Source organism: Argiope bruennichi, chromosome X1 (genome assembly GCF_947563725.1).
Source record: "Argiope bruennichi chromosome X1, qqArgBrue1.1, whole genome shotgun sequence".
NCBI lineage: Eukaryota > Metazoa > Arthropoda > Arachnida > Araneae > Araneidae > Argiope > Argiope bruennichi.
In genome coordinates, this window is record NC_079162.1 from 16,043,483 (window position 1) to 16,070,443 (window position 26,961).

General features: G+C 29.9%; 1 protein-coding gene across 3 annotated transcripts in view; it reads right to left on the bottom strand.

The window, feature by feature from the left end:
• The window catches only part of LOC129958152 (TBC1 domain family member 4-like), a 172,881-nt gene that overhangs the window by 85,938 nt on the left and 59,982 nt on the right, over nt 1–26,961 (bottom strand). For all 3 annotated transcript variants that reach the window (XM_056070382.1, XM_056070384.1, XM_056070383.1), the window contains 9 exons: nt 21,333–21,486; nt 20,009–20,100; nt 17,725–17,847; nt 16,437–16,538; nt 14,176–14,235; nt 12,574–12,785; nt 11,955–12,073; nt 3,044–3,202; nt 794–952 (listed from right to left, as the gene is read on the bottom strand). In XM_056070382.1, the coding sequence (XP_055926357.1) occupies nt 794–952; nt 3,044–3,202; nt 11,955–12,073; nt 12,574–12,785; nt 14,176–14,235; nt 16,437–16,538; nt 17,725–17,847; nt 20,009–20,100; nt 21,333–21,486 (1,180 nt within the window). The remainder of the gene's footprint in view (nt 1–793; nt 953–3,043; nt 3,203–11,954; nt 12,074–12,573; nt 12,786–14,175; nt 14,236–16,436; nt 16,539–17,724; nt 17,848–20,008; nt 20,101–21,332; nt 21,487–26,961) is intronic.

Sequence of the window (26,961 nt, forward strand, 5' to 3'; positions counted from 1 at the left end):
TCAAGCACCATTCGAGCAAGGAACTGAAGTGCAAAAGTTTTACTTATCTTTAAGTCCCCGTCCTGCAACTGGTGCATAAACTTGATTTTGTATCGATAAAATTGCAAAATCTGCCATACGATTTTTCGTACAGTTGAATACGGCATATCCAGAACACGGGAAACAACTGGCAAAGCCACATTATAATGCGGCGACTGACCACTGGCTTCAACGAGCGCGGTCGCAACATTTTCCACGCCGGAAGACGAAATTTTTTCGTCCTCTACCTGGAAGAATGCTAAGTTGCCCAGTTTTTTTCAAATTTCTGCATCATCTTGAATAGGATACCTGGAGACATTGGACCTCTTTGCATCTGCTTCATGCCACGAAATTTCTTTAGAGCTGCGACTGAGTGTTGTTGGTCCTGGTAGAACAATTTCACAAGTGCTTTTTCTTGCAATGTAGGCATGACGAACAGAGAAGAAACTAAACTTCATGTAGAATCCGCCTTCTTTTTATCCAAAGAAAAATGGTAATCGACATATGCAATAAATACGACATATTCAATATATGCAAATAAATGCAATTTGTGTTGCAGCGCCATCTATTGGTGAATTTTTGTATTATTTTTTCTTAATAAATGTAAAGCGCATCATCTAAATAATCTGTAGTTCAAATTTTATCTTATTTGGACCAAAAGAGCGCCTTTTAGAGTCCTCTGAAGTGGGTAACTTATTTTTTGCTAACCCTGTATATCTTTATTGATATGATTGGAATCTGAAAAATATAAGGGATAGATAATAATATCCGATACCTTTTTTCACCATTTCCATTAATCGCCCTTTATCCATACGCTCATTGCGCTTGGGGTCATTAAGAATTTCGTCCCACTCTTGAATAGTAGTTTTGATGCATGGAGTAATTTCTTCATAATTAAGTTTCATACGCTTATGACAAACAGCATCTTGATTAACTATAAAGAAAATAACCAAACCTTATTAATATAGAACAATACAATGAGATAAAAAGTTCTACAAAATTTTTCAGGAGGAAAATAATAAGTATTACGAAACTTTTAACAGAAAATTATATTTTAGCAATAATGTATACACAATATTAGTTTGATATTTATCGATATTTTGGATACGGAAGCTACATGACAAATTAGGGTAAGTATTCAAATTTTAAGGCAACTAGTTATATTCATTACAGCTCTCTTACCACTGAAAAAAGCACTTATAATTCAGTTTATTTCATTAAGATTTTAATGGTATGAATAACCTTTAAAAATAGATCATATCATCCATTTTTGAAGAATGTCTACTAAACTCCGAGGGAAAAAAAAAAAAAAAAAAAAAGAGGAATCAAAATAGGAAAGTTCTCCTTGTGTTGGACAGTGCAGAGTGTCATGTACACGGAAATAAGCTGACAAATGTTAAACTGTTACTTCTACAGCCATATACAACATCAAAACTTCAGTCCTTGGATCATAGTGTTATAAAATGTTTCAAAATGGAATACAGACAATGCACTCTGCGACATGTCATTGCATGTATGGATGGAAGCGAAAGTGCTAGCAAACTTTCAAAGAAAATTTCTGTCGGAGATGCTCTTGACGGATTAAAATCTCAAATGTCAAGAAATAATCGCTAAATGTTTCGTTAGCTGTGGAATCAGTAGCAGAAAAATCGAGAGACAATTGGATTTATTCGACGAATCAACGGCGGAAGATCAATTAGCAGAACTGACAAAACTTGCTGGAATAGAGTACGCTTCTGAATACTTCCAGCTTTGATGGAAGTTTCGATTGGGAGGAACGACTTTTAGTTGACGAGTCTATCGAAGGTAAGCAATTTTTACCTGCATTTAATTAGATCTAAAATTAATTTAAGATTGATTCAAATTAATTAATATTTAGTGCATTAAATTTTTTTTATGAATTTATTGTGCCTTTCAGGCGCTGACTCTTGTTTTTGGCGAGGAATTTTCTGATACCATTTGTAATTCTAATCCAGATAAACTTTCAACTCAAGCGACATTGAGGAAAATAGACGAAGTCAATTGGAAACGAACTGGTTAGAGATTTATTTTTTAAACTGAAAGAAACGTTGAAAGAATCGTTGCTTCTGAGAAGCGCAAAAAAACAAACTAAAACAGAATCATATTACATCATTTTTTTCAATAAAATGTAAAAAAATAAAATAAAATAAGAGCGCATTAAATAAAGTACTATTTTCTCTTTATGTAAGTTAAGTCTCAAACTTTATTTTAAATGTGTCAGATTTGTTCATATTATGTATTATAGCAATTATCTTCAATTGTAAAAAACTCTTCAAAGCGACCAAATTTTCTCGGAACGGAGCAGTGACAGCTCAGAGAGATTTCACTGTATATTGCGGCATTTTCAGAGAGATTTAATTTTATACTTTCTTTGAATTGAGAAAAGTCATTGCAATCGAACTTTTAAAATCAATTGTTCCTTAAATATGGAACATTCTAGATCTCTCCAGAAAAGTTTAAAAAAACAAATTCTCCGGGTTTTTTTTTTTTTTTTTTTTTTGTGTGTGTGTGTGTGTGTGTGTGTGTGTGTGTGTGTGTGTGTGTGTGTGTGTGTGTGTGTACATCAATTTGTTTTAGTTTTACCAGTAATGGAGATGTTAATTTTTTTAAGCAAACACTATAGAAAAACATTACATAGTTTCGAGTTAAAACAAATAATAAAACTCAAAAACAAAACAAAAATCAATATTAGAACAGAATAGGAGAAAAATCCGTCAAACAAAATACATCGGTAAAGTTCTCTTGCTCATTATACATCATTCCTCTGCGGAGTAGGCTAATCCAAAAGTAATAGCATGTGATTTTGAAACGAACAATATATCGGTTATCCAATTATTCGGGAAATGTTCTTATCCGCCATCAGCGAAGATTCACTGATGGTAGATATATAGACACATATTATAAATATACCCCGTCTTTAATAACGAAGCTTAATTCAAATAATACATGAAATTGCTTAAAAGAAATGCTACATACAAGCGAATATAAAACAAAATCACTTTACCTTGAAGTTTCATATTTTCCTTATCCATTCTTATCAATAAAATTTGCTCAAGTATAGCTTTCTTCCATAAAGCTCGCAATTCTTCTTTCGTTTTTTTGACATGAAATTTAGATCCATCACTCAAAAGTCCATGACTTAAATGACCTTCATTACTGACATCTGAAAGTAATTATATATTATTCAACAGCAATTATCTTCAATCGATATTAATTTAAGCTTCAAAATTATAGCAATTAACAAAAAGAAAATTTCATCATTATTTGAAATAACTAAAACAATATTTTCTTCTCTACAATGATATAACGTAAAGAAAGATTATACATAATATATTTTAGATCCAGTAATATATATAGAAGGGTGACAAAACATATCACCAAACATATCACATACAAACGAACAAAAAATGCAATAACATAGAAAGAGTAAAAAATGACGTTGAAAGGGTAAAAATAACAAATATGCGGCCGCAGAGTTTTTGGAGGGAAAGCAAAGGAATAAGCACAGAAATCATTGATTGACAAAAAGGTGAGTCCTCAACAAAAATAATGGGACACCTCTGTAACCTTGTTATTTATTACCGCCTGTTGTTGGAAATTGCTGGGCAGGTCAGATTTATTTAGAAAGAAATAACTGATTATCCTAGTTAATTAAAACAATGAATTACAAACTCGAAATTTTCCCTTTACTGAAATCGAGGTTTTCAATAATTCGATTGAGTATGTAGTATGGATATCAAATTTAGTCTCAAAATTCGTATTAGTTCTTCAGATATAATCAATTTTGTTCGCTTAAAACTCCGCCTAAAATGAGACAACCCACCAAAGACTCACTAATTAAGTAAATCTCATATTGCAAAAAAGAAAAATACATATTTCCTCCGTTTTATCTTGCTGAGATTCAAAAAATTAAAGAAACCTACTCAGATGGGTCAGATCCTTAATAGGATCATCCATTTTCAAATTCTAGCATATGAATTTAATTAAATTGAAAATTCAAGCATTTCATTACTTTAAAAAATATTTTCGAATTTGCCTCTACGGTTGATTCCGTCTTAGACATTTCAATAATGACCATAAATTATTACTATGAATGAAAAGCCTTGATTTCAATGTTTTTTAGAATAATCTTACTTCATTGGTAAAAATTATTTCGCATAAAGGTATTTTAAGACCATGAATTTATCAGCCTTTATTTAAAGGAACAGATTTAATTTTGAAATAGAAAAAATTGCCAATCAGACAAAAATCTTAAAGCTGAGAAATATTTTTTGTTTATAATAAAAAAATAACACATTGGTTTTAAACATACTTCGATAATATTTTAATTACATCAACAGAATAAGTAAATTTATGATTTTAACTTATACAAATAACGATTGATTTCATAGAAGAAAATTCAGTTGACTTCTTCTGGTTTAAATGACTACATAAAGATGAGATTTAAAGTGATGAAATAATCATCAGAATTAACATTTTTACCCCTCTACCCTTCACCAGAATTTAATTCTTAGTTCGTTTGTATTTTAAAATTTACTCACATAAGAATTATACAAGAAAATGCCTTGTAATTTTCTAATAATTTGATCCTGTGAATTAACTTAAAACTTCATGTTTTAGATCTACCCGAAATAAAAGTAAAAAAATTATTTCAAATTACATGCACCTGTCCGTGAAAATGGAAATTCAAAAATTATAGTTGTTAAAATTTCATATTTAGTCTTTACACCAAAAATGTTGTATCTTTTGACTAAATTTGAAAAAGGAAAATTATTACGTTCATCTATCCTACCACGTGCATGCGAACACAATAGCTTTAAACAGGTCAGATGTATGGAATTTGGCATATGGTTTAAAGATAAAACTGTATCAAATTTTGGGCCAGATCTGTTAAACGGTTAACTACTATTTAGTTAGTTGATTACTGAGTGCTCAAATGGAATTGCTTAGAGATGCATCAAGGTAGACATATAAAACTTGATTTGTGGTTTTGGCAATAAAACTTTAATCATGCGTCGAATTTTAGATGCCATTAGTTAACGTCCAAAAGACATGGTTTTAAATTATAAAATAACTAAAATATCAACTATGTTTTTAAATCTTTCCTGCAAATGTATTCATCTGAAATACAGACAGACCATGTATACAGCATACAAAATATCACAGAAAAAAAGAAAAAAAAAATACCATTAATTTTTATACGAACTTTGAGACATTGCAGCTCTCAGCTCGAATCCTATTACAGGAACCACAAACCATAGAAAGAAATGTGCAACTACGAATATATCATTGAAGTTTTTAAAAATATGCTTTTGCGTTAAATCTATATAGCTTCCTTCCTTTTTAAGTTTTAGTTTAGCTATCTATCTTCATGCAATAAGATGATGTGATGAGAACATTGTAGTTAATATCTAATTTGAATGGCATTACTGTTGATATTGCACATCACACATAGCCAAATTAACGTGAAAGAATAGAAAGCATTTTTTTTTTTTTTGGCACTATAAAAAGCGAGATCCAATAAAATAGATGGCTGAATTAGTTTCAGGAGGAATATAAAAATAAATACAATTAAAAGAAAAAGATTCCACATTCGGAATAAAAAGCAGGAAAATTATCTTCAAACCAGTTATTCAATATCAGCTTTGATGAACATTACTTCCGGCATCTGTATTCCAGGTTTCTAAGATGAAGCTATTACCAATGCATGGGGTTTTATTGTTGCGACGAAAATCATCCATTGCATTCTTTTCATTCATTGCATTATAACAAGGAGTATGACCGTTACTTTATCTATTAGTAGTTATAAAAAGAAAATTCTCTTTGAATATCGTGTGCAGTGAAGAATCTATAATTTGGGCCAGTCATGAAATTTTTGCACCGAAATAATGTCTCTAAAATTTTATTTTAATGTACAAAGGTGTATATTCTTAATCTATTACCATAAATTTATAAATAGGAGATTTAGAAAACAAAACATAAAAAATAATATTTTAAAGATCTGACGATGCTGATATATATACAAAGTAATATCAAGTTTTGTTTAATACAAAATCTTAGAACAAAAATACTTTGACATTAAACTTTATAGTCAGAAAATGAGAGCAAATTATAATATCCATACAACGGTTCTTACGGTGTAACTTACAAAGCATTTCATGAGTATTTTCTATATCTATACAACTATTATAAATGTGAAAGTTTGGATGGATGGATGTTTTTTAGTCAATCACGCCAGAACGGTTGAACGGAATTGGATGAAATTTAGCACAGAGATAGATTATAGTCTGGAATAGGACATAGGCTACTAATTATTCCGGTTAATTGAGTGGTTAATTTTTTATTAATTAAAAACTAAGTTCCCCGCCAAAAATGAGTAAGGCTTCAGTTCCCCCCCCCCATTAATGAGGTTAGGCTTAATATATTTTCGACCGATTATGTCAAAGGATTCCGTTTATTTTCTTGGTGTTTGATGCATTTAAAATTAAACATTGTTAATTAATCGATCTTTCGGATTCCTTCTGAAGTACTTTCAAATTAAAATGAAACAGATTAAAGGAAATTAAAAATTTCTAATCTGCATTGCGTTACCCAAACTGGCGTTGAAAATTCACGCATGCGCAGTGTGTTTTAATTGTTGACAACTGTGTTTTCATTTTAATTAAAAGTTAAAAAATTATGTGTATTATACTGTTGTAGCTATCTCAATCTCGATCAATAAATAAAATAGACTTGACTTGATTTTAAGGAAATACGGACTCGCTGTTTTGTTTTATTTCAGGTTACAATGTAAATCAATTGTTTTTAGGTTAGTTGTGTTTTTTTTTTTTGTAACTAAATAATATTTATGTTAATTATATATTTTTCGCATATGCTTATAGTTTTAAGTACATCGGTTTTTAGGTTGTTTTTTTTTTTTTATTTATTTATTTTTTTTTTTTTTTGATTTGTTATTAATTGATAGTTTTTCGAAATGCCCAGAAAACGCAAATCTAATCTTTCGAAGAGGAGTAATAAAGCTCTTGCTATGAAAGTAGCTAGAAGACCTGTTTGCAATTTTAGTGAGCACTTGCGGGCTTCAAATCCCCTCCAGCTGTGGGACAAATACAAGGACGCTTTATCAAAAGTTATCGTGCATAGGCTGGATGGCACTCACAATAACCTAATCATTAAGGAAGCTTTGATATCGATTGAGGATAAAATGACTTCCATATTTGGAAAATGTCTCATTGATATCGGCCTACCCCCACCGCAGCGAAGAGGGGAATTATCAAGCGAAGTTGTGAAGGAGCTAAACTGCGACACCGCGGTTTTAGAAGAGCAGGCCAATGAAATGATACCACGATTACTTTCCGAGCAGCGTCAAATCTACGAAACGATTCTGAACCGAATAAATAGTGGAGAGGAGGGATTATTCTTTCTTGACGCACCAGAGGGTACGGGTAAGACGTTTGCGCTGAATCTCCTGCTAGCCCAACTCCGCAAGGACCGAAATATAGCTCTGGCTGTATCTTCCTCGGGCATTGCTGCAACTTTGCTTAACAGTGGCCATATTGAACATTCCGTTTTCAAATTGCAGCTTAATCTTACAAGCGAACATACCCCAACATGCAACATCACCGAAAACAACGACCGGGGAGTCTTTTTGCAGCAGTGCAAGTTAATAGTATGGGACGAGTGTACAATGTCGCACAAGCATGCATTAGAGGCGTTAAACAGCAGTTTGCAGGACATCCGCGGCAATCAGGCGGTGATGGACGGCTTTGCCGTTTTGCTCTCAGGCGATTTTAGACAAACACTGCTAAGTGTTAATCAGACCGTCAGTTCTCATACATACACATCAAAATTTCCACACGAACGAAGTCGCGGGTAAAAGCTAGTGTATTCATAAGTACCAAGGTGGTAAGTTTATTTTCACCTGTTGATTCTTCAACTACGTCTTTAATCTTCTTACGTTATAGTAGAGAACCTATAGTAAAACATTCATCCGATAGTCGATATTTGGGTGGGGTAGACGATTGAAAGAAATTCATTCAATTGTCTTTTTCATAACAAATACTCAACATTTACTAATTAGTTCAGTAGTGATGTAGGTGCCATTTTCAAGGTCATCTTCGTAAAATTCCAACAATATGTCAAAATCGTTAATGTTTCCTGCGCCACATATCAAAAAGGAAGATAGAATATTTTCATAAAGTAAAATCCCATTCTGATTTTATTGCAATTAGGGGATCCGGAAATGAGAGAAATAAATACGACTCGGATTCAATAAAACCAACTTGCCGTTTATGACTACAAAAGCGGAAAAACTTCCAAGCATGAAAGCCAGAAAACAATTCTGCCTCATTTTAATATTATATATATGTGCATATGCAACGCTTTGAAGAAACAGTTTTTGCCTTCTATAACATTTAATTCTTCATAATTTCATCGAAATAATACAATTTTTAGCTATTGTTAGGATGTTTTTGTCTAGGTAAGAAGGCTGTAGCGGGCTGCATAGGAAGACACAAAACATGAAAAAGAGAACATGAGAAAATATTCTGAGCGTATATAATTTTAGAAAAAAATTTGTCGACTCAGACTTTGGGTTTCGAGAGAACGAGAATAACCCGTGCAACATAAAAGCTAAAATTACAGTAAAGCCGGAGATCGAATGATTAGAAAATTATCTTTAGAATAATTTTATATACTATATATATATATGAGATTAAGTATAAAAAATGAAGTATAATAAAAATGAATAATTCTTTTGATTAGCTCTGGGGTGCTGCAACCCCACAGCAATCTTCTGGGTTCGCCACAGATCGTGTGAATATAAAATATATGTTTTTTTTAAATTAAACTTTCTAAGTCGCATTAGATTTTTATTTCTGAAAAAAAAAAAACGAAAACAAAAAAACAAAAACAAAAAAAAACAATACACCTACAAAATTCACAGTAAATGTCTTGCATACAAACATCAAAATTTACAAAAATGGATGCAAGAACAATGTAAGAATGTTAACAAATTCGCTTATTACATTTCTGTTTTGTAATCCATCCAAATTTATAACATTTTACATTAAATAAAAAACGAAACTCTGATAGTTAAATCTAATCAAATAAGTTGTTTTTGGTACAATAAGAGCTAGTAGGTTCTATGAGCACTCATTTCAAAATAGTATATCTAATTTGGGATTAGTATTTTCCAGATAATATGTTTTCATCTGGCTTGATTAGCATAACATTTTTATTTTTCCCTTAATTTTTTTTTATATTATTACGGAAAATCATAACTTCAACGGGTTCGATTGTAGTGGGTGTATGGTGTAACATACAATCAACAGGCCTCAATAACAAATGACGATGTTTATTGACACGAAAACACAAACGACAAAACAAAGCAATACACTTAGCATTAATCGGTAGCTAACAATCACAGCACACAAAGCGGCCAGATAGAATTCAACAGGAGGAGAAAATCTTCGTAGCTACTCTTTACGGTTTCTCCAAATTCCTACAATTCTCCACTGTCTCCTCGCTTTAGCTGTATCCAACTGCCAACTCACTACTACACAACTGGTTACTGCTCACACGACTCGATGTTGTTTATATAATAAGCTGAGGATTCGGTTCGCAGCTCTATTCACCAATCGCTTGAGCTCCATTCAACGATTGCGCATCCCTGGACTGATCCAAATAATTCGCCGTAGATTCGCTATGTGACTCTAAACCTCTCGACGACTGTCTTCGGCTCGGACTGCCAGCCAGCCTTTTATATTTTCCGGGAAGAGAAGATTCTCGGAAAACCAAGCATATCTCAGCTCCTATTTCTTCTAGCGCCAAAATTCTTGAAGATTCTAGTATCACCCATTTTGTCACCAAAGTCGCCACGTCCGGGGGTCATTGATTCGGCATCCAATAGAGCTGATCGTAAAACGATTTTTCCTACGATGGAACTAAACGTGCTGGGAAGCAATATTACAGATTCGAAACAATATCATAAAATATATGCATAATAATCAGAATCTTCAAAGTTTATTTTTTTTTTATTTTTTTTTTTTTAAATTTACATTACTGATGAAATTCCCAACATTTTCAGAGTGTGTATTTTTCATTTTTAGTCAATGTTTTAGGGCTAAATTTTCACCATCTAGATCTACACTTTGAGTTTAGAAGACATTAAAAAATAGATGAAATGCCTAAGGACTTTGTAAGATGAGGGAAATGAAATCCCTTCTTTAATTCCTTAATAAGCATTTTGTAGAAAGCTTATTAGAAAGCCAAACTAACGTGTATAAATATTTCTGTAAAGTCCCAATTCATGGACTTCTGCAAAAACGTGACCATATGCTGCAAATTAAATACAACTCAAGAAGAGAAATTTAAAAACAAGTTCCAATTAAAATTTCTTATCGAATTCCGTAAAAAAGAGGGAGACTGAATTGAACAAAACTAATGCATTCAAAAGAAAATTAAAAATTAGTGATTTGATAATGTAATAAAAATTCACCAGTAAAGTATTTTGAAAAAGAATAACTATACACTGATACTGAATAAAATAGAAATGCAAACCAACTTTCTAATTTCGTTCGCATTGTCATTACAGTATATGAACAATATATCATATATCGAGAGTCTGCTTAAATAATAGTGTACAAACGTGAATGCCGCACTGTCATGAGTTTTTAATTAATAAAAATCATTAACATGTTGATTAAGTAAACTGAATTAAAATACTAGTTAAGTAAACTGGAACTGAGAAACTATAATGACAAATTAACTAAAATAGAAATCTTATAATGTGTACTGCCAAAGCCGCAAAATGACTAAATCCGCGACTGATTCAGTCTTTTATGTATTTAAGGAATCATCATGAATTTGCGTCATTGCTTAGTTCGTTATATAATTTAACTAACACAAAATAAATTAATATTTTAGGTGTGAATTTTATAAATCAATTAATATAGAATATGAATTATTCTTTATTATATTGAAACTGAATGCATTCCCAGTTTTCTTCATTAGTCATTGTGTAAGCTTCTGGGGTCAATTTTATTTCAACAGCAAGTAATTTATTTTAAAAACTAACAAATTTATAAAATAATTTTATACCGAATTTCTTATTTTCGAAATACTAATTAGGAAACTCACATACATGTATCTTTAAAATTTAAATTTCATTGAAGTAATAAATCAATCTATGCATGCAATGATAACTTGTTTCAAGATTATTCAGCCCAATTTAGTGACAACATTTCACGAAAAATGTCTAGATGTAGAGGAATGATTACGAAGAAACACTAAACATGTATACAAAAAAATTACGATTAATCCACTGCATTATGCATATGCACTATGTTTTTAAATATGAATATGGACATTACTATATAAAAAAATTGCATTTCTTTTACAGGTTGTAATAGGATAATTCCGAAACAGGAGAAGAAAAATTAGTTGAGGACTTCCGGTCTTTCTCCGCTTTCATTAGTAAAACATACGCATCTAAATAAGTGAAAATATGATGCTTTGAAAAAATAGCGTTGGTAAATGTTCTCTTTTCTAAAGAGTATCTCAAAAACGTTTTTTAGTTAAATTAGATTGCATCAGAATGAAAGCTGCATTATATTAGTAAAGGCAGATTTAAATATTACTTATGTAGATATAAATTCATTATAATATTTAAAAAGTGATGGAAAGGAGATGATGCGGCTCTATAGAGTCTATACTCGAACTACTCCTCATCTGATTTAAAAGAATCTTTAGAAAAAGAAAAAGAAATTCATAATAAGAGATGATATTGAGAATGGAAAAGTTTCAATCAGCTTAATAATAAAAAATCAATTTTATATAATAGCAGTTTTTAAAAAGATCTAATCATCCAAAACAAATCAAAACATTTTTTAAAATCTGTTTTGAAGTTATTTACTCACGAGTATTTTGGCTCCGATTAGGAGTCTGCACACGATGGAAAATTGCTTGTCTCCATGATCCCTTAGATTCTGTTTGTCCGGTTGATGGTGTTTTTATTGGAGTACTAGCTTTCATAAACCTGCAAAAAAAAAAAAAAAAAAAAAAAAAGTAAATTTTGATTTTATTTTTGAGATAAGTACAAAAACGGTGAGAAAGATAAATTTTCTAGTAGCTTTTAAATGTTTCTTTTTTGGTTACAGTGTACATTGGCATTCTGCCAATATTCCATTTTATAAACCAGTCATTAAAAAATTATTAAGACTAACTGTATAAAAATTATTAAGAGTTATTGTATACATTTAAAGCTCATTTTATTATTATTAAGCTCATCATTTTCATTTAAACCAGAAGGCTTAAAAAGACAATGCAAAATTTTAATGTTGAACATATAATCTCCTAAAAAATTTTGTTGCAAGGACAATAAGAAAAACTATTCAAATATTAAGAAAACTTATAAACAAATTAAAAGTATTCAGCAGTTTTCAGAAATTAAATTTCATTGAAACATAGAAAAGCGATAAGAAAATTTAATTAAAGAAAAGTCCTAACTAAACTTTTTCACATTAAAAAAATACTTACATGTTCATAATCGGTCTTTTATTTTGAGAGGAATCTTGTTTATTATTTATTTTTTTAGAAGATGGCGATTTCACTTCACGGGATGATGTAAAGGTAGAACTTCGTGGACGAGTACTTAATGGTGATGTTCTCTCAGAAAGATAGCGACTGCTGTCACAACTACCTTCTCGGTAAGATCTTGTATCCAAATCTTTTGATGGTTGCTCACTAACCTACAAAAGATTCAAATAAAAGAATTATAATATCACTGAATTTTTATTGAAAAAATGTAACACAATAAAGGCCAATATTATCTTGAGTGAACTCGATATTGTTTTGTGTAGTTCGTCGGTGGTGTCTACAAAACTGCATGGACATTAAATAAAGAACTATAACATCTTCAACCCAATAGTTTATATCTACGATGCTTCGGAGAAACGGATAATTAATCTATTTAAAATTGATTCGTTTTAAAAATATTTGTATAATAGAAATTAGTATATAAAAAAATAAAATGAAAATTGGGTTTTGAAATTTTCTTTTGTCCAAATGTGTTCATTTATATAGAAATATATTCTCCACACAAAAAATACAGAATTTCATGAAAGAATTATTTATGATGACATTCGATATTAATTTATAGACAACTTGCAGATTCCAATTTCAGTTTGATAACCAATATGACCTTACATTCATTAAATTATTTCACAATTTATTATTATTTGCAAGAGGTTTAATAGGTACCATTTAGTTTATAATTAACAAAATAGTTGAATCGCCATTTCCTAATTTTCATTTAAAGAATAACATAATAGTTGAAACACCATTAAATGCAATGCTTATAATCTATATAAAATGACAGATTTTTGGTAAAAGCAAGAATCAGAATCGTGATCTAGTAGCCAGCAACGAAGTCAAAATTTCATGGCCAGATAATAAGAATGAAACAGAGCAACTCAAAACATCAGACAGATGTTCAGAAATGCCAATATTTAATGTTATAACTAAAGCAAGACAGACAAGACATATGAGCTGGCCGACACAACAGCAGTCACAAACCTCAAAGTTGCATTAGTTTATGAACTTTTTAGAGAAAAATTAGGGAATTATTCCTTTTCTGCTACAAAATTCCTTAAAAATGTCCAGCAAAACAGTTTGTTTCTTCCTCTCTTAAAAAAATAAACAAAATACAATAAAAAGGAAGTAAACTTTATTTCAACCTAGATCTATCTACTAAAATTGTGAAGGAAAGTAAGAGAAGGATTGTAAGAACCTAAGTTACATAAGATATAATTCGATTGGCATAAAAATAAGCTTGCATTTTAAAAACTAAAGCTTCCCCTTTCAAATTATTTCCGATGATTATACTCAAATAATCATTTAAAATCCAGACATTAAACTTCAGTAAAGATAAGAAAAAAATATCCTTATTTACAATACATTAGACACTACTTTCTCTAAATACACTTGACTATACAATTTAAATAATAATAATGACTGAAACTCTTTGCCCACCCTCTTCCACTTTTTTTTTTTTTTTTTGGAGGTTTAAATAAGTTGCACGAATGGTTTTTAAACATAAATCTACAAAAGCAATAAAGTGAACAAATTATATTTACTTACAGATGCAGCTCTGTTTCCCAAACCAGAAGATGAATCTTTTAAATCTTCTCGATTGGTAAGCTAAATTTAATAGATAAAAATAAAAGTGAATCCTCACAAAACTATTACAAAACAAAGCAACGTTAATAATTTATACACAGAGAAAATTATAAATAGCATCTATGAAATTTCAGTTTATTTTGGCAATTGAGCAGGTACTTTATTCTCCAAGCTTTCTCGTTTCACCTTGGGTGTGGACGTTTGATTTTACAGACTGACTGAGCTTGTACGATCAAAACTCGACTCAACGAATAGCTAAACATGAAGCCAGCATTTTGCCGCAAAATGAGGCCCTTTCATGAATTTTAGAAGATAACAGTAATAGTAATTCTAATCAAGATGAGTAAAGTTAAAAATATTAGAAAGACTAGTAGCTCATCAGGGTGGGTTTGGTTTGGTTATATTAACGTCCCGTTTGAAGCAATACTAGGGCTATTTTGGGACGGACCTCGTAATTTTGAACCGCGGTCAGTCGACGAGGACGACACCTCTTTATCAGGGTGGGACAAAACAGAAGAATTCTTATGAAATATTCTAAACTCGACGGATTCGCTGCAGTGGGTGTATGGTGACATAGTTAGCGGGCCTCAATAACAAATGATGACCTTTAACATGGTCACGACGTATGACAAGAATACACACCAAACAACAAGACGACCAAACACAGCCAAGACATGCACAAGCAATAAACAGAACTTCTAGCAAACAGTAGAACGCAAGCAACACAACAATGATAAGCAGGTCGAACCGCTCAGGGAGAGAACTCGTTCAACTGTTAACTAGAGCTGAACTCAAATGACTGCCTCCAGAAGTTTCTCGGCCTTTTATAGCTCCTGAGACACAGCGGAGAACGATCTCGAAAGATCACTTTAAATCTCGTCCTAACGGACCTACTGTCAAAATTTTTGAAGATGCTAGCACGTCCATTTTCACGCTAAAGTCACCAAATGGTCGCCAAGTTTGACGCCAAGCGGGGGGGGGGGAGGGCGTTGATACGCCATCCGATCAGCATCTAATAGATCTGTCCGTAAAACGTTGTGTCTTAAAATGGAACCAATTGTGCTGGGAAACATTATTATAGATTCGTAACAGTATATACATTGATAAGGAAGTCTCAAATCCCATTTTCTATCGGAAGATGTCAACAATACTTTGAGAAATAGAAGGCACATTTCTTCCACTTCTCTTCCTTTGGCTAATTTTGAATGCTTCAGTTCTTGTTCGGTCAATATTAACAAATTTATCCCCTAGTATGAAAAGACTGCCAAATTTCATAAAAAAAATTTATTTGGGTCATGCTTTGGGGATTTAAAACCAATACATTTCTAATGAAATATATTTCTGAATTATTAAATATAGAAAAGAAATTATATCAATAAATGACTCAAAATATAAAAATTGAGATAAGAGTTACAGCAAAATTAAGAGTCGATAAGTTCCAATAATTATAACAACTCAACAAATGCAGACTGATCCAAAAGTCAAAATGAACTTTAAATGAGCAAATAAAGATAAAAAGTTGCAGTTTGCTAAATGTTGATAAAAAACTAGATATTTCAAAGCATCCTAATATTATCATAATTTTTTCTTGTTACTAGATAATGGACTCATACAATTTCGCATGTTTCACTGTCAAAAAAGCAAAATAATTTGTCTATGGTACAATAGACACATGGTGAAAAAAAATGTTGCAAAAGAGTCTATTTTTAGTTTTATATTTCATAAGAAAATAAAATAAAAAATTTTTAAAAAAAGAATAAGTACACCATAATAGTTCCGTAAAAATTTAAAATCATTTTAAGAAAACCCTTTCAAACAATTCCAAAGTAAAAAGAAAAAAATCAAAATTCAAAAGGTTATAAAAAATATAAGGGCAATACAAAGCAAAAAAAATTTGGAAATAAGTACTTCTCATGTGAGAAGATGGGCAAAAAATAGCTGCAATCATTTCATTTGAATAAATTATTTGAACAGAAAAGGGTTACTTAGAGCAATAATACAGATGGTCTTAAAATGCACTATACAAAATAATTTTAAATCTGTTTCAGAATTGTTTTATCAAGAGAAGTGGTGCTTGTTGCAAACAGATTTCATGAACGGGCGTAATTTTATTGATGATTTCATGAAGATCATATCTATTTGAATTATCTATTATTTAAATTACTTGAACCTTATATTGCAGTTATGAAAATACAAATATATTTTTCAGAAGCGATACATACCTTTAAAAATGTTTCAAAGGAACTCGATAAAGATTTCTTAGCTTTCTGGCGAAAAGAATCCAATCTTTCCAATTTAGAACTTTTTTCCTTGACATGGAGAGCCTGTCAATAAAACTTTCAGCTCACAGGTAAAAGGACAAAATGCTAATTATAAAATAGTTCAATAAACAAATTTTGTGAAAAAAATCTAATTTCTTTAAATAAAAAAATTTTAAATCATATTATAAATATAAGTAAATCAATTCATAAAAATACTTGAAATCTTATGAATGATTTTAATGATGTTGCATAAAAATGTTTGATTAATTTTTACCTTTTCAAAATTAAACATTACTGCATAAAATGATAACCCAGAAGAATTTTCATTTAAATATTTTTTGGGTGCAAATTTTCTGCCAAATATATCTAAATCATATTATCTGAGTCTTCTAAAGCATAAAAAGAGCTTCAGATTTAATAAAAGAAATTAAGTATCTGAGACACATGAATTTCATCACAATTGTTTGTAAACATTTAATTTAGTTTTCAGCGGCGTGTAAAAAATACTAAAAGTGCCTTCTACAAGAAATGTAGTCCAAAAGTACGAATAAGAGAACAGCAAGCAATGTTACCAACAAAAAAATCCTACTAATATATTTTGTTCTACTTAAGACAGCAGTTCCATATTTTATTTGGTTATCTTTAATTAATTAACATTAATTTTTGAAGTTATAAAAAGACTAAAGACTACACAGAGTTTTGTTTCGAAAAATCTTTCAAAGATTAGTTATAAATTACTTTTTATATGTAACTTTTGGAAGCATCTTTTTACTTTTGCAGTCTTCTGCAATTTTATTGCTAAACCTTAATGATGTTTTATCATTTATTTACGATTTTCGAAATACATTTCCTTTTAATTTAAGAATATTTTTTTAACTAAATAGGTGGTATGCATACAACCTTCTAATAAAAGTAGTTTTGAAAAAAAAAAAATTACAACATTACAATTCCTTTATTAATAAACTAAAAAAACATTACAACCTTCTAATAAAAGTAGTTTGGAAAAAAAAATTACATTACAATTCCTTTATAAATAAACTAAAACTAATCTTATGGGAAAATTAATATAGTTAAATGTACGCGATAGAAAAAAAGTACATATTTCAGAGCCATTTCAAGTTTAAAACTGAAGCAAAATAATACTTTAAAATAGCATTTTCTTATACAGTAATAATTCTAAATATATTTTTTTCCTTTTTTATCATTTTATACAATGAATAAATCATAAAAATATATAAAAATTACGCACGTTTTTCCCATTCAAGTGTGCACTGTTATTATGAGTATGTTTTAGTTGCTTTTGTTCACAAAGTTCTCTTAACAGCATCATCAGGATTTCATTTTGCTCTTGTTCACCATTGTTAGTAGTTTCCTGGGGAACAAAAAGTATGATCGATTCCAATGATTTACATTTAAAAAATGCATTTTGTAAACACATTTGTCCAAATATTTCAAAGGAAATAAAAATTTCAATACTTAAGTTTGTATATACAGATGTTTAAATGGAAAACAAACAGTCAGTTTTTTCCTGAAAAATGCACATTTCATCTATATAGTTCTTCAACATGAATATAATGGCTATTGCTTTTATGCCAGAAAACAAAAGCATCATCAATAAAATATTCTCCAGATTCCTTAAAATTACCCGTGTATTTTTGAATTCCTAGAATTTATTCATAAGATTGTATTTAATATGACAATTGTCAAAGTAGGATATTTTTAACACATACTGTCAGTAATTCGAATTTTTCTCCAGCTCCTTGAATTTCCCATTAAAGTGATAGTAAAATTTATATTTCGAATTCATTTTAGTTGATTCAAAATAAAAAAATTAATTTTTTTTTATTAATTTGCAAATCTTTCATTATTTAAATATGCCCACATAATTTGTCATCAAAGATCAAAAGAGAATTCTTAAATCCATTAATTAGCTCGAAAGAACGTAAAAGTTTTATAAGCGCTTAGTGAGAACAAAATTCATTGCATAAAATTCCAGTTTCAATCAAATTTCAAAATTTCTCCTCTTCATCTTAAATTTTCCTATAACCTCCGATGAATATTAATGCTAAGAATTTGATACAACTGAATCAAATTAGCAATTAAATTTACATTTTGAGACACTTACAGCAGTCATTTTCTTGCAATCACCTAACCTTGCTTAAATTTAATGCACAAGAATCTTAATATACTTGTTCCACACTACTGCAGCATAATTTTTGAAATGAGATTTTTGGAGAAGTTCAAATTATATTTTTAAATGTAGTGAATTACATTTATGTTCAATAAATCGCAATAAAATGAAATCTTTAAATGATTTTGTAAAAGATCGTTTTTGAACTTCCTTTAAAATGTAAAAAATCCTTCAAGAAATTCACATTAAAATTCATTCACACTAATAATTAGGATTTCAAATGTTAATAATGAAATGCGCCTTGTACAATCTACAGCATTTTTAGAAATTTATATAAATAAATAATTTTTCTAAGTGAAGTAGTGAATAGTAGAAGCTTCCATCTTATTATACTTTATCTTCTACGGATTGTTGTTAAAATTCACTTGAATGTGCTATTATGGTAAATTTATCATCGTTGATTAATCATCAATTCCATTCATGTTTTTAACAAGTGCAATCATTAAATTCTTTTGGATATAAGGCCAATACCAGAGAGAAAAAAGAAACTCGTTGCTACCATTAGTTCATGAAACCTTTTTCTATTTTAGAAGTCAGACTTCCCCCTTCTTAATTCTAAAATAATTTGAAAATTTATTTAAATGATTAATATATATTCATGAGATTTTTTTAATTTTTTTATTGCAAATAATTTTAAAATTACACAAACTAATCACTGAAATTTGATAAAAATATTCATGTACGGTTCAATAAAAATTGCAGTGATGTCATTTTCCATCCAGATAGTTTGTACTTAATACATTTAAACGTGGTGAGAAAGATTTTCCATAAAGGAAATATGAAAGAATGTTTTAATGTTTAATGAATTAATGTTTTAATCGTAACAGTGAAATATTGGGACAAATTCTCTCACCATTATATTTATCTCATTATTATCAAGCACCTACGCAGAAGCATTATTATGAATAAAGAAAATATTAAATGCAAAATTATAAAAGGTAAATACTTAGAAAATGACTATTTCTCACGACTTCCAAATTCATTTCCCATATACTTCAAAGTCACAAAGGCTTTTAATAAGTGTAATGCATATGCTGTTAAAAAGTAAAATTTTACTTTTCACGTTTGGATAACACTACACTAAAAAGAAATGCAAGATATGCTGGAATAAACTGGTTTATAACAAGATATACTGGATTCAAGTTGTTTTTGAAATTATGTGATTTTATGTAACAACTATATGGTTAAAACAGAAAAAAGAATAAAACTTTATTATATTAGAGCATTTTCAAGTCTTACTTGAAATACAATAAACTAATAAATAAATAGCAATTTATACTTTATTAGTTTAAGGCGGGAAAAACAGAAAATACAGAATGCAATAGTTAAATTTTAAATATACCTGGAACTTCACTATAATGTCTTCTTTATCATTGTCGGACAAAGACCCAAGTCTCCTCAAAATTATCAAATGTGCTTCTTCCGGAGATAAACCTTTAAATAGGAAAATGATAGATCTAATCTTCCAATAAAATTTTTGCATTGCCACAGAAACACTCTTGAGAAATCAAAATGCAATAAATACCTTACAATTTGCTTTTTAAAAAGTAAAACAGCAGAAATATTCATGGCTAATTAAATATATAATATTCAGTTTGTAATTTTTCTATCCCAAGAAACATGTTTGGATTTTGATGCAAGTTTCGTTTAATTACACGCATACAAGCTTTACATTCTTTTTTGTAAATGTTAATACATTAGGGCTAACAACACATATAATGTCTATAAAATCAACTAAATATCAGTTTTGAATAGTTTAAAAATAGCATAGAACAAGGAGTACAACTGGAAATATTTATCCTTCAAAATCAATAAATGCAAATTCGCATATCTGAGTAGCACACGAGAAGGATAAATTTGATTATCATTCATAAGGAGAAGTTCAATTACGTTATTTATGGTTAAATGTGTCAGTAGTGAGGGTAATTATTTCATCTGATATGTATACAGTCAGAAAAATAAGCTACATAGAATTTAAAAAATTCCTCGAGAGATATCCCAATCACTGTTTTTGTATCTAGTTTCCGTAACGGTCTATTCAACCAGAGAAAAAAGGTCTGACGAAAATTTGAGAGAGTAACCGTTACACCCCTCACCCCATAGAGCAGAACATACTCATCCACCAACAGCCAATGTCCCACTACCGGAGAGAATAACACTACTCCTGGTATCTACCCTTAATTAATCATCAATATCGAGAAGAAATCTCGAAACCAGAATGCATTAGAAAGAAACGAAAGTCTAACTCTAATACAAATGTAAAGTGTCATGACAAAAAATCTTTTTAAAAAAAGAAATGGAAATTAACTATGCAAAAATGAGATACTAGAACACTGGCTAAAATACTCTTCAGCAATAATAGAGCAAAAAACACAATGCAAAAAATATATAAAAAAATGAATTATTAAATGAAATTATTTAATTTTTAAATGTAACAAACTTTTTTCCAAAAGGTAGTGTTTAATCTGGACCGTAACTTGGCTTGTAAATAAACCACGGCCAAAAATTAATGTTTTGATTAAAGTACTTATTTAACATTGTACTTGAATTGTGAAGTTTAAGTAAAAAACATTTATCTAGTGCTACAATTTTTTAACTTAAAAAAACAAGTTTTTGTATTTGATTAAAAAAAAACTAATTATTGATCTATAAAGAAATATACTGACCTTCGACATCCGAACATAATTTATGGAACCAATGCATAGGACAAGAATCACAAATGAAGACTTTTGGCACTGGAATACTCTTTTCTAAGAGTTTTTGATAATTTTGATGAGCTTTGCTAAATGCTAGTTTGAGAGTCTGCATCATTTCATCCACCTACAAAAATTGTAGTGAAGTAATTTTTAGGGATAAAGTTATTTAAAACTGTCAAAATATTTGAGGTGAGTTAAAATTCTCCATGAAATTCGAGATGAGATACAAAAAGAGAATATTTTCGAAAAAAATTGCACTATTAGGGTATGTATTATTAACGAACAATGCTTTATTATATAATTTCAATAAAATCTAAATATTCCATAAAAGTATTAGAAAATATAAAAAGAAAATGATATACATGCAATAATTTCTCTGTACATATGTATGCAGTCATTATTTGTTGTTTATCCTCATTAGTTATGAATCTAGTACAGGAGTGGTCACCTTTTTTGAAATACGGTCCTCAATACACAATGTGAACTTTCACTTTACATGAAAGAGTAATCATCGCACCCCCTTTACTCAATTGAGAAGATTTGAAAGAAAAAAAAAGCTCAGCGTTTTTTTAAATGTAGGATTTTGTGTATAATATCTGTTATGTCCAGTCTTTTAGAGAAGATAAATGTTTGCTGTTGATTCCCAGCTGTTTCAATCACAGAAAAAGAATCCATTTTATGACGATTTCAGAGACATGGGATCCGCGATCGTCTTGTGATTTGAAACCGCTAATTTAAAAATACAATAAGATTTTTTATGATAAATTTTTGCCATTAGGAATTAATTAATATTTTAAAGTAATAACAACAGTTTTTTTTTTTTTTTTTTGAAGTTTATAAGTATAAAGGTAAATGCTGAATTTACACGACTGTTTAATGAATCCGATGAAGTAACAAAATAAAAATAATCGTTAAGATATCAAAGGATTTGGAATGTTTGGTAAGTTTTCAGTTGCTTTAAGAGAAAAATGGCTAATTTTTACAATTCAATGATAACGTCTGAAGTAAAAGATTATACTGACAAAAGAAACTGTTTCAGCAGACAAATATTCACATACATTTTAAAGTATGTAAATCGTGCGCACTAGTTCCGTTATTGACACTGGTTCACATCAACAATTAGAGTTAATTTGGCACAGAAATCAAAAACTGGCTACAGCTTTGGGAACAATAAAAAAAAAATGATTATGAACCTGATACTGACAAACCTGCCCATGTCCTAGTATTTAGAACAAACAAATATTCTCAAATTCAGAACTCGGTAATTAGCTGATATCTTTCCGCCATTCTACAGAAACTACTGGAAAATAGTTGACTATTTATGATTTCGAGATGATCTCTTAAACGAATATTATGCGTAAGTGAATCGTTAAAACTGATTTTAGCATTTAACATAAAAAAAACCCAAATAAAGCTGTGAACCGTTTCTAAATGCATTTAGATAAGAAATTTTACATTACTACACAAATACGCATGCAAATTGTTTTCTCTAATTGAATCATGGTTGAACGAAGAAGCCTTAAGAGTTCAGCAAAGTAGTAATAGAAGGTTAAGCGATCGATAAGAAAGGTGCAAAGTAATAATCTCGCTTGTAGACTTTGATGCGGTTCCTGTAGAACGAAGTAGCAAATGAAGGTAGGATAGCTTTATTTATGCAAGGTTTCTATTTTAAGGAAAATACGAAGCATGCCAAAGTTAAATTAGAAGTACAAACGGCTGTAGAACTGTCTTCTAGAAATTGAAGTTCTGTTCCTATTTAGTACTGAGACACAGAGCACCAAGAATCAAATTATTTTTATTTTGCTCGATATTTGGATTAAACAGAGAGAATGACACAGATGAAGAAACGAGGTTGTTATTAGTATCGGAAATGAGCCATCATGTTTTATTGTGCCCTAATGCAAGGACTATTGGATTTCCTAACTTTAAATAGGCAAATGGTGAAAAGAAGTTTTAATAATTCAACATATTGCATAAATCTACTGCGTGTTACCGAATTCTACCAACAAATTCAGGCAGGTGATAGTAGGCATCAAGAGGATTAAGAATTACTATACAACATAAGTTCCCAAACGACGTTTAGTAGGTGAAAAATATAGGAAGTCTAAAAATTGTTAGAAACTGTAAAAAATTAATAATAGCAAATGATGTTTGAACTATGAATTTTCTTTTAGGTGAAAGTACATTCTAAAAGGTTATTTTTCATGTAGGTAACATGCCGATTTGATGATCCAGAGAGTCGTAAATTACTGAAAACGAAAAAGTAGTTTATAACCCTTATCTGCAAAAGTATCAAAACTTGAAGAAAAATAAAAGCTTGAAAATGTAAGAAATTTCATACTCTTTAATTTAATATAAGCATGTAGTATTAAACTGAAGAGGTTTTAAGATATTCAAGAAAAACTAAAATGTGTACCAGAAAACATCGCTGCAACATCGGTACCGATGTTTGCAGAGGATGTTGTCAAATTCAAAATATAAATTCAGAGAGGTGATAGTAGGCATGAAGGAGATGAAAAATTACCATAAAACACAGTGTCACAGGTGACGTTTATTCGGTGAAAATCACAAAAACAGACTTCGAAAATGCAGTGAGCCACAATATATTCGCTTCAAAACTGTTCCAAAGATTCTTGCGGCAGTAGGCTGCTCCATTCGAATTATCAACAGAACAAAAGGTGTCCTGCGACTTCCACATCGTTGGAAACGGGTTGTACACAATGCTCGAGACAATATTGAAGGACTGTAAAACATGGCGACATGAATCACTTTTGTATTCCATGTAAATAAATAGTCGCCACTATTAAAGTTCCAACCCTCGTATATGTGTGTCAATTCATTCCAAACTTCGCATTAGTTCCGAGATTTTGTTTGAAAATTCCATCAAAATGAGCCACTTCCGGAGAACGTAGGTAAACCTCAGTTAATAAACAGTAAAATAAAGAATTTTCGCAGTTTTATTTAAAGAAATTTCGAAAGAATAAACAACACTTTTAGATTCATTTTTAATATGAGTATGATTTTTCAAAATATAAATATTTTTTGTTTTATTTAGATACTGAAGTATTTCCATTACTATTAAAATCAATTTATTATTCAGCCTTATTAGTTGACCCCATCCTATGAAATTAACAATCATTTTAATATTTATGGCTAATGAAATACGCTGTTTATCAGATTTCTTTCTTTCTCCCCCCCCCCTTTTAATCTCTGCGTGGTCAGAAACGAATACAGTAAAGATACTTGAGGCTAATGAAATTATCGGCGTTTATAAAAAGAAGGGAATTTTATTTTCTGGTGGAAACGCTATTGTTAATCGACTAGAAGACTTACGTTTCAAAGGAATATTTTATTATAATAACAATATTACAAGCATGATTTATACATAGAATTAAACAATTATTTCAAGCCCAAAGCAAATGTTAAATATTTAATGATTTATCTGTAAATATTATATTAACAAAATTTTAAATTAAGAAAAAATGTTCGATACTCATCGAAAGTTAAAAAAACAAATTAGTGTTATAAAGAGTTACTGTAAGAATGACATAGTGATGGATATTCTTTCTGCTATGCACGGATAATGAAATTGAGACAAATAAATACAAGTGAATTCAGCAGTTATGCCAAAATTTCTCAAACTAGAGATTCAAAACAATGATTTTTCCTAAACACACTTGCAAGATAATATTTAGTAACTCTAAAGGAATCATTTTACGGATATTTGGGAAATCCTTCATATAATTAAAAAAGTTATGAATGAGTTTAAGATAAACTGTTAAGTATATAAATAATAATTATTAATTAATTCCCTTATTTTAGCATTACTTAACTTATAGTGAATGGTAAGAAATAGTGAAGATTTCCTTGCATCTCTGTTTCATTTACTTGCAAACGATAACTGTCACTAAAAAGTAAAAATTAACTAAACATTTCTACAATCAGTCTGTCCTGCAATCAAATTTTATATCTCTGAATGGGAATAAAAAGCTCATTTTTTAAAAGAAAACAAAAATGTATGCTAATTTAAAATCACTTGATCTGAAAACAAATTTAACTGCAATATGGCCGTTAAAGCACATGCTTCATCAAGAGTAGATCTATGAATACAAATACCTTTAATATACGGTCCCTCAAAAAGTGGGTGTTGTAAATCGACTATTGGAATTTTACAATTTTTGTGAATTTTTTTTGGCATGCCAGCTTTGCTCCCATGGAAAAATTTCATTATGTTACAGTTCACTTTTTTCCAACATTCATATTTAAAAATTCTTAAGTTTTAAATTTGACCTATTTATGCAATTATTTTGTAAATTTATAAAAATCTAATAATTTTCTTCGAGTTAAAAAGTTTTTGAGAAATATATAATAGTTTCCGAGATGTAACCGAAAGTTCAGAAGATTCGTTTAAACTGGGAAGTGTCATTTTCAAAACCTTTAATTCTCAAAACTATCATCAGAATTCCATAAAATTGTGCTGGGATATTAATTCCATGTTGAAAAATCGATTGAGCAAAAAACGTTGATAGCCATAATGGAAAATTTCGTGATAGTTAATTAACATAAATATAACTATGTTAATTAACTTGGTCATACAGTTGTTTGGAATAAATCTGTTCCCTTAAATCATTTCTATTGACGCCAAATTTGTGAAGATGAGATAAGAGTTGCAGAGGTATTTCCCTTTCCCTTCTTGTTGTTGTTGTTGACTTAAAACCAAACGTCTAAATTGGCCAAGGTTTTGTTTCTTTAGGAATAATTGAAAAGACCCAGAAAAATATGATGTTCATCTAGTAAAAAAAAAAATTCTTGAGGCCTGTACAACATCAGTATGTCCTTGATTTGCAGTAAACTTTCGAAAAGAACTGACGGGAGAAAACAGTTTTTGAAAATGAATATCGAAAGAAGGGATTGACTACATCAACGTGCTGAACATCCCGAGAAGCCGCTATTTGGGCAAGCGTCCAATTCAAAAGTGAATGCGAAGAAAATCAGCCTGGGCTGTGAAATTCGAATTCTCTGAAGACTAGATCTGTGAAACGACTGGACAAAATCGTTAATTTTTCTATTCCCATTTCTATTTTCTTCCATTTCTATCGCTAATTTTTATAATTGTAATTATAAAGCATTGGAAACATTTTCTTTCAATTAAAATTTTGCAAAAAAATACAAAATTAAAGATTGATATAAATGGAAATCAACTTTTTTAAATTTTTTTTTCTCTCGGAAGTATACAATATTTATCTCTATGCCGGACATATTAAGAAATTTTCATTCTAAATTCGACAATACTATATAAAACAAAATTTTGGCTTTGAAAATTGAAACTCCTTTATATAGACAATTAATGGGAAAAGCAATATTTACTATCAGTAAAAATTTCTCTGTGACTTCTTGATAACCTTGAAATAATGCAAATATTCACAGTTTTACACGTCATGTCTTCTGATGTTCCACCCAAAAAACTAGGATTCTTCATACCTTATTATGAAATTTGATAGCCTTGAAAATGAAGTTTTTCCTTGATTCCAAGAATCGAGAATTTGGAAATTTATATTTATAAATTTAGGTAAATATTTTATCGCTGATGTACTCAAGA